At 36.6% G+C, this 8,711-nt stretch overlaps 1 protein-coding gene across 3 annotated transcripts; it reads left to right on the top strand.

Annotated features, from left to right (window-relative positions):
- The first annotated feature begins 1,220 nt into the window (after nucleotides 1-1,220).
- LOC104226721 (uncharacterized) lies at nucleotides 1,221-8,510 on the top strand. 3 transcript variants are annotated; one of them, XR_710901.2, is made up of 10 exons: nucleotides 1,221-1,430; nucleotides 1,604-1,658; nucleotides 2,434-2,469; nucleotides 2,560-2,604; nucleotides 5,040-5,123; nucleotides 5,331-5,396; nucleotides 5,641-5,679; nucleotides 6,103-6,202; nucleotides 6,830-7,087; nucleotides 8,106-8,510. XR_710901.2 is itself a non-coding variant. In XM_009778766.2 (10 exons), the coding sequence occupies exons 1-10, from the start codon at nucleotides 1,255-1,257 to the stop codon at nucleotides 8,215-8,217; spliced, it is 864 nt and encodes a 287-aa protein (XP_009777068.1). In that variant the 5' UTR covers nucleotides 1,221-1,254; the 3' UTR covers nucleotides 8,218-8,510. The 3 variants fall into 3 exon arrangements, 2 of the variants coding, with proteins under 2 accessions (XP_009777068.1, XP_009777069.1); XM_009778766.2 differs by having other exon boundaries at nucleotides 6,830-6,980; XM_009778767.2 differs by lacking the exon at nucleotides 8,106-8,510 and adding an exon at nucleotides 6,427-6,547 and having other exon boundaries at nucleotides 6,830-6,918.
- Nucleotides 8,511-8,711: the final 201 nt, after the last annotated feature.

The raw sequence follows: 8,711 nt of genomic DNA, 5'->3' as shown, positions 1-8,711 counted from the left end.
TAACTCATTAACCTGACTTGCAATATAATAGCCTAGATATCACTTTGCAAATCTATAGCCCAAAAAATAATAGTCTAATTCCCGAAAGACAGCTTATTTTGCTCATTCTCTATACAACCAGTTGTTTTCATTCTGTTGATTTCCTTTGATTATTAAGCATTTGATAAAAAAATGCAAATCAGCCACAACGTGACTCAAAAATCCTGAATAATACATATTATCTAAAGGTAAGAAATTCAAACACTTTTATGTTCAATTGCTGAAGCAATCCGACAGGATAAAAGAAAAATAAAAACTTGGTAAATGAATTGTAGAATCCCCCAACGCTCATACAACACATTACACGAAAAAGAAGAAGAGAAGGAAGTGTCAAACTTCTGTAGAGGCCTCTTACACACTAACAATGTATATACATCCTTATAAACTGAAAAAATATATAATTATACAATATTATACACATTTATACACAATTATACAATACTGTATAACTTGTATAAACATGTATAATAGTGTATAAGAGATATTTGTATATCTATATATACAATTATACACTAGTATACAGTGTAAATACAAACTGCTATATAGTTTGGCGCTGGGAGATGTTCCAACTAGAAAGGACGTGTATTGGATCAAATGCAGCTCCAAATTCTTGAAGAACCATGGTCGACGGCGCGCTTGAATTGACAATATCATGACATTGCTGCTGAATTAGATTGAAAGCACTTAGTGGTTATTTTTTGGTGCAAATCAAGTTTGAGAGCTATTTATTTTCAGATCTGTGTGTATTTCATGTTTCTTTCAAAAATCTTCAGTCTTCTGATTGCCACCACGGACGACGGAGTAGGAGCTCGAGCCTTCTTCGAGTCATTAATGGCAGAACTGCGTGGGGGTAGAGGAGGGGGAATAGCGGGGGCTAGGTTATGAGAGGATGAGGGATCTATGTGGGTTAGAAAGAAAGAAGTGAGAGGCGGTGAGAGAGAGAAGGGAATGAAGAAAGAAGAAAATAATAAAAATCCTAAAAGTATGTCTTTAATAGTGGGTTAAAGGGTGAAAAGTTTTTTTCAAGTTATGTACAATATGGGTTAAATAGTGTAAGAGCTTCGAATATGGGTCATTTTCGGTTGGGCTACTGGCCCAGTGACATGGGCTGTAATTCTTTCTATTATTTATTCCATATAAGAGGTGGGATAAATATTTCTCACGAGATATCGGATAATTTCATTAACTTTCTTTACGGATAATTTCCATTGCAGGATGGCCATTGCAAGCTTTAGTTTACCTCTTACATATTTCCCTCAACGACCATTTTCCTATTGTTGCAGCAGCAGCTCGCTTAAACAGTCAAATTCTGCGCCTTCAAATTGTATAGCCAATAAAGCGTTGCAGGAAATTCAAAATTCTGGTGTTATTGCTTGCCTTCGAGCCCAAAAGTAACTCATTTTACCCTCTTTCCGTTTCAGTTTCGAGAAATAAAGCTAGTGCTTTAACTTTTCTGGTGAAGAGTCTAATAATTTGGACATTAGCAAGGTTTATCTTGGATGAAAGTATACTACTTTCTAGTAAATTTGTTACTTGCTCCAATTTTTTTCCCCATATTGTTTAGTGCAGACCTGGCGACTCGCGCTGCACGTGCCGCATTGGATGGTGGAATATCAGTTGTAAGTTTGTATCTGTTATACTTATCCCTCCAACCTAAGTTGTTTGTCCAAGTTTAATCTGATGATACTTGAAAATCTCCATGATTGATAGAATATGAGATAAATCTTTTCCTTTTAGACAAGTGGAAGATAGTAGTTTGTGACTAACCAAAAAGAAAAAGCGGACACTTACTAAAGGAGTATTATATTGTGGGCAACTACTACTAATATATATACCATGATTTGGTCGTTAGATTAAAAGTTTATGCATTAACAAAACCAAGTTATGTTTAATGAAGTATTGCTAAGCCATTACTTCTTCTAGTTGTTCACATGAATAGGTTTCCTCTCTCTTGGATTATGATAAAAGTTTCATTGGGATTTAAATTCTTAATTTCTGTATTTGAGATGCCCTGACTTGGAAAAGTGAATCTCAACCGCCATGTGTTTTTTAACACTTAAATGCCTCCCCGAATTCTAGATTATTAGTTGATATATAGTGAAAACCACCCTATGCTTATTTGTATTGGAAGGCTGCAAAGTTGGAGAGTATAGGTAAGCCATTTTCATTTTTTTCCGACAAAACACAAGATTAAGATCTTGTTGCTTTTAAGGTTTTATATTAGAGAAGAGGTAGGACTTAGCAAAAGCTAAAACTCTGGTAACAACATTTTTCTCCATATGCCATGATACCTTGCTATTGCCTCTCTGTTATGAGGAAATTTCTACCTTTTGAATGAATATTGTTGAGAGTATCCAGAGGTGTTCTGATAGTTATTGTCTTCTAAAATTGCAGCTGGAAATCGTGGTGTCCACTCCAGATGCCTTTGAGGTACTTTGAGAAATGCAATTACTTGCTTTTTCTCATGTTGGAAAGAAGTAAACATTTGTCTAACTTATGTGCTTCTTTTCCTTTGTGCAGGTGTTAAGAAACCTAGTCCATGATTATCCCGCAAAAACTTTTGGAGTAAGTATTCACTAGCTTCTTTTATTAATTCACACTATTTTTTGTTCAAGGAAAGGGAAGGGAAAGCAGAATAGGAACTTGTTTCTTTACCTCTCTTTGGAGGAACTTCCCTTTTTGAGTGTCTTCTGTAGCTGAAAGGAAGTAGAAGACATTCATTTCCCTCTTTTTATTATAATTTCTCTCTTTCTTTGGAGGGGTGGGGAGGGGTTGAAATGCACCCCCTGACTTTACTTTGCCTTGTCTTTTACTTCCCAAATGCGGGAAATAAGTTATATCCAGTAAATGGAGGTGCAGAAACTCGGGTTCTAGCTGGTATCCTTGGATGTGAGGTGAGATCACTACCCACAAAATATCTGGGATTAGCTCTAGGCTCCAAACAAAGCAATGGAGATATGGAACGATGTACTAGACAAATGTGATAAGAAATTGGCTAGATGGAAGACACAGTATCTATCACTTGGTGGCAGAACCACTTTGATAAATACTGTGTTGGACGCTTTGCCTACATATGTTGTCGTTATTTCCACTTCCTGCCAAGGTGAAGAAGAGGCCGGATGCTATCAGGAGAAATTTCTTGTGGCATGGAAACACAGAAAAGAAAGGGTATAATTTGGTGAGATGGAAAACAGTAACCTCAAGTAAGATAGTAGGTGGCATGGGAATAAGGAACTTAAAAAATTCATAACAAGAGCTTAATGTGTAAATGGCTATGGAGGTATGGCAGGGAAGAAAATAACCTGTGGAAAGAGGTGGTAACTCAAAAATTTGGGAAAATGGGTCATTGGTGCACCAAAACCTATCAACACAGCCTATGAGGTGAGGAATTGGAAGTCCATCTGAGCTTTATGGGAAGACTTTACAGCTAATACTGAATTCTGCCATGGGAATGGGAGAAAAATAGCATTTTGGTCTGATAAATGGATAGGGCATAAACTAAGAGATAGGTTCCCTGAAATATTTAGGTTAGCACTTCTGCCTAAGTCAAAAATCAGTGAAGTATGGAGCCAACATGGATGGAATCTCACTTTCAGGAGAGCTTTAAATGATTGGGAAATGGAGATAGTGACTGCATTCTATCTAACTATGGAGGGATTGAGAAGACCCAATGACAATGAGGATACCATGGTATGGAATGGTATGGGCAGCAAGGTATTAACAGTAAGAGATGCATATACTTATTTCTCCAATAATGGACAACATAACATCAACTGGCCTTGGAAGCAAATTTGGAAGATCAAGATACCTTACAAGGTTAACTGCTTTACATGGCTAGTAGCAAGGAGGGCTTGTCTAACTCAGGAGATTCTTCAGAGAAGGGGTATGTGATTAACCTCCAAATGCTTCCTCTGCAAAGCTGAATCTGAAAACAATAGCCATCTCTTTCTCCATTGTGCTTTCACTTCCCAACTATGGAATCTATTTTTGACCCTGGTAAATTTGAAATGGATAATGCTGGGAAACACATGCGATCTACTGAAAGCTTGGAACTATGCTGGTAAAATGGTCAGTCAGAAACAATGGTGGAGATTATCCCAACTTGCATTTGGTGGACCATATGGAAGGAAAGAAATAATAGATGTTTTGAAGATAGGAGTAGCTCCATACAAGTAGTTAAAATGAATTGTATTTTAAATTTTCACTTTTGGTGTAAAGAGTTTTCTGGAGGAGATGCAGAATCTATTCTACAATTTTTGGAAGCCTTGTAAAGTTCACAAGGATAGTGTATTGGTCAAAATTTGGACTGGACTTAATAACTGCAAACAGACGTGGTCGAGGATTAAGTCGACCACGGCACAATGGCGAGGAGTCGTCTTAAGAAGGAATAGTGCCGAGGTCAAGTAAAGAATGTACGGAAGCAACGGTAGAATAAGTTTAGAATAGAAAGAAGGAATATTCCATTGGATATTCGTTTTAAGAAAAGGTTTAATACTTTTTTGGAAAGACAGATAATACCCAGTAAATACTGTTGCCAGCATAATCTTGGTGCTGATGAATAAAATTTGTTACCATTCTCCACAAAAAAAAGAAGGAAGTCTTACTCTTCTTGGCTTTCCCTCTACCATATCCTCCCCTTATCACCCGTCAAGATGTGGTGTAAATTCAGCTCAAGATCCTCAATGAGTCTACTTCTTGGTAGGTTTTTAGTTCCTCTGTTTTTGTTCTGTGAAGTTTTTTAACTTTACCTTGGTTTAAGTGCAAACTCTAGTTCCCTTTACCTGTGAGTTGCAAGTCATTCTTTCTAGAGGCATGATAATTATCCGTGGATAAGCAGTTATGCCAATGGTGGGGGCATGCTTGTATCAGTGGAGATCTTTATTCAACAAAGGAAGCATCTTAATACGATAATGTCAACTTTGTATATTGTGGACTGTATGTAATCAATTTAAGGACAGGCTACCACTTGTAATTGTAAACACACTTCTTTATGTTTGCAGGTTGGAACAGTGTTACAGGCAAAAGATGCCAAAGATTCTATAAAGTCTGGAGCTAAGTTTCTTATGAGTCCTGCAACAGTTATGGTATGTGCTAGTGTTTCGAGCTTTTAGATATTATGCCAAATCCAAATGTCTATTTTAATGTCTATCTTATGCGAAAGATCAGTTCTTGTTACCATCCAATGTCATTAATGGATATATACAAAGTCATGAATGCCTAAATGGTAGTTGTGATTGTGACCTTGGAGACTGTTTTTTCTTTGATACTTACATGTTTTTTCTTTATCTCAGGATATTCTAGTTGGTGTCTCAGTGGGTAATGCTCTATATATACCTGGGGTAATGACCCCCACGGAGGTAGTGGAATATCTTGGTCTTCATTTCATCTTGTGATCTTCGAACAGAAAAAGATATCAACATTTTTCATCCAAAGACTTGGGAAAGGGTAGAGGCGCAGCTAAGTGCTGAGTTTTTAGTCCCATCTGTATCCCACAACGCGACAGGCTTATTTCTTGAATATCTACGAGATTTCTTCCTGTCATAATAATCTTCAGATTATAACGGCAAAATAAAGTAATGCAATTATTTTATGATCCTGCAGATATTATCTGCTTTCAATGCAGGTGCCAAAATTGTCAAGGTGAGTCATGACTGTTTTCATGTGTCCCTTGCTCTATGGCATACCAGTATAGCTAGCAGGATTCTTGTGTTCCTACCTATGAAAAGATGTGATGGATAATGCTTATTGTTTAAACTCCTTTTGCCTTGTAGTTAGTATTTGTAGGAATTTGTTATATATAGTCAACCACAGGAACTTGACACTCAGTCCAGGTATATGCTGTTGGAATTCTGTAAAAGAATCATCTTTGCTTATATATCATCCAACCAATTGTACAAGTATTCCCCAGAAGATAGGATTGGTCAAATGGAAGAGTACATGTGATGTATGTCATGATGTTTGTTCCTTTAATTAAAATGAATATATTTGTCTGTACGGAGAGAAGCTTGATAAACAATTTGAGTTCGTAGTGATTTTACAACTTCCTTTTTCTGCTTTACCTAGGTTTATCCTGTCTCTGCATTAGGTGGTGTCGGGTACATTTCAGCTCTGAAAAGGCCTTTTCCTCATATCCCTATGGTTGCATCACAAGGCGTAACACTAGGTTGGTTATCTGAATAGAGATTTCTTGGTTATAATCCCTTGTTTTAATTTTTGTAAAATTAGTCATCAGCCAATCTTCAAAAATTATCATCTTAGAGACATTTCAAAAATTGCCCAGTGCTTTTCATTTAGAAGTAGAACTGAAAGATCTGCTTCACCTGTTGGTACTAATGAAATTCGAAATGTTGTCTTTGCTAAAATTTGATTTTTAAGAAATTCTTTTAGGGAGCATTCTTTATAGTGAAAGGAATAATGCAATGTCGCCGGTGCCTTTGGCTCGTCTTCCACCTCTCTCCATCAGAAAAGGAAAACTTAAATAAGTTCCAGGAGCTACTGACAACAAAAAGTATGCTGAAGAAGAGTGTAAAGTGCTTAAATCATCATACTACTAAAAGTTTACTATGTTTCAAACAGATTTTTAATGTGAAAACAAACTGTCTGGATTGATTATATTAGTTGACCATCTGTACTTTTTATTTATGGCTGCAGTATCTTATGTATACTTATGGAGGATCTGTTGTTTCTCTAATCTTTCATATCTCTCTTGCATATCTTACTTTTCTATAGCAGATGTACTATTTACTCATGCATTTTATGAGAAATGAAGGATATCTGTGCTTTGGTGCAGATTTGATTGGGCAATACATTGGTCAGGGAGCCACAGCAGTTGTTCTATCAGATGCTATATTTGACAAAGAGGCAATGATTCAACGGAATTTTGATAAAATATATCAACTTGCGAGTGTTGCAGCTTTGCAGGGTAAACAAGCTGTTGAAAGGTCAGAACGTTAGTTGTTGATGCATCTTTCTATTTGTTAAATCCTCATGGAACTGAAGGTATTTTCAAGAAACGAGAAATAGATTAAGACATCCTGCTCGAAATTTGGTAAGCAAGCATGTGTTTTTAACTTTTAATGCCTGGATGGATGTGCTATGCAATGTGTTTTTGGCCCAATTATGATGCCTTAGTCCCTAAACCTTCCTGTCTTCCTCGGACAAACACCACAAAAAAATAATATTAAAACTGGCTCTTTTTCACCATTTTGTTGAATATGTACATTCATGATTCTTGGAAAGAAATGTCTTGAATGTTGTGGAAATCCAAATGTGAAGTAATCACTGATTTTTTGACTCTTGTTCTGTATTCAAATTTGTCACTATGTGCGGAGAATTGGATAGAGAAAAGAATGAAATGGAAAATTGTAGTGAAAGAAAATGATTTAACATAAATATCTTGCAGGGTTAGCAAAGGCGCTAAGACATAAACCCGGGCTGCAGCTTTTGCTTCAAGAATGCCCGATAATATTTACTCCTATTAAAACACAGAACAATATTATGAATCTGTTGATTTAATTTCTCTGTCTTAACTTGAAATAAGCGAAGTCCCCAAAGTAGCCTCATTGAAGTAAAACATCTCCATGGAAGCTTGTGTGCAATAGAAGTTTGGGAGATCAATCTCTGAAGGAGGACAATTTTCCTATGGGAATCAAATAAGGTTTACTAACTACATTTAATTAGTAATAAGATGTTAGTTGGGTCTCTTGCACAGGTAATCACGGAAACCACAAATACAGCAATCATTTTATCGCTTGGATTGCTACCAATTGTTGCCTGTCTCATAAGCTTCTGTCTTTTGTTTAGTATTTACCTTCTATAAACATTCCCTCATTCAGTTGTGTCTATTCTCTTACTCGTATGTTTCTGAAAAGATTACGACAGCCCAAGATATAAGGAATAGAGGCCAGGACATGATTAAATATGTCCATGTCAAGTATCAAAAGTACAATTGCTTGTTACTCAAACATGAAGCCAGACGCTACATACTTTTCATTTGAATGCTGCAGTTCACGTGTCTAAATCTATATATTTCATTCTTAATTTAATCTTGACTAGCTGTTGTGCAGGAAAGATAGTTGTGCTGGTTTTGGTATGGAGAGTTTTACTCCCCTTAGTGGGCCTCTGGGCGAATCCAGCTTAGTTGAATCCAGATTAGTCGGACCAATGGACTTTGGATAACGGAGGTTAAACGAAATTAAAGGCTGTGTTGATTAGTTTGTCTGTGGGTGAGTTACAGTCACTTGCGGCCTGTTGGCTACGCGCATGTGTTAGTCCATCAAGTCGTGCAGGCATGTAGATTACAAGCAATTGCAGATTGCTAACTGAGCTGCTCTTCCATAACTTCATTGTTGTTTTCGTCTAACCATTCAGCTATTGATTGCAGTTGCAGGCTAACTTAACTTTTAGTTTCCATATCATCATACATATGTACGTAAATATATAGACAAATTTATGTATTCTTGATTGCGTGATTCGAGTGGAATCAGATACTAGGACGTGATTCGTGACTTTTCAAAATTTTCTCTTCTTCTAAACAAAAGAAGGAAAGGGAAAGCTAAAAAGTTGAACTACATCTTGGCCCGTGCTTTGCCCGAGACATCTTTCAATTGTTGGATAAATAATCTTGATCATTTTTTGTTTTGACATCAATAGTAGAAATATACAACTACAAC

This window comes from Nicotiana sylvestris, chromosome 12 (genome assembly GCF_000393655.2).
Source record: "Nicotiana sylvestris chromosome 12, ASM39365v2, whole genome shotgun sequence".
Taxonomy (NCBI): Eukaryota; Viridiplantae; Streptophyta; class Magnoliopsida; order Solanales; family Solanaceae; genus Nicotiana; species Nicotiana sylvestris.
This window is presented reverse-complemented; position numbering and strand designations above follow the sequence as displayed.

Excerpts from the sequence above, each read along its gene's own strand:
- LOC104226721 (XM_009778766.2), top strand. The coding sequence starts at position 1,255 with ATGGCCATTGCAAGCTTTAGTTTACCTCTTACATATTTCCCTCAACGA. Across the intron at positions 2,470-2,559 it reads CCACTCCAGATGCCTTTGAG|GTGTTAAGAAACCTAGTCCA; the intron begins GTACTTTGAGAA and ends TCCTTTGTGCAG. Across the intron at positions 5,124-5,330 it reads TGAGTCCTGCAACAGTTATG|GATATTCTAGTTGGTGTCTC; the intron begins GTATGTGCTAGT and ends TCTTTATCTCAG.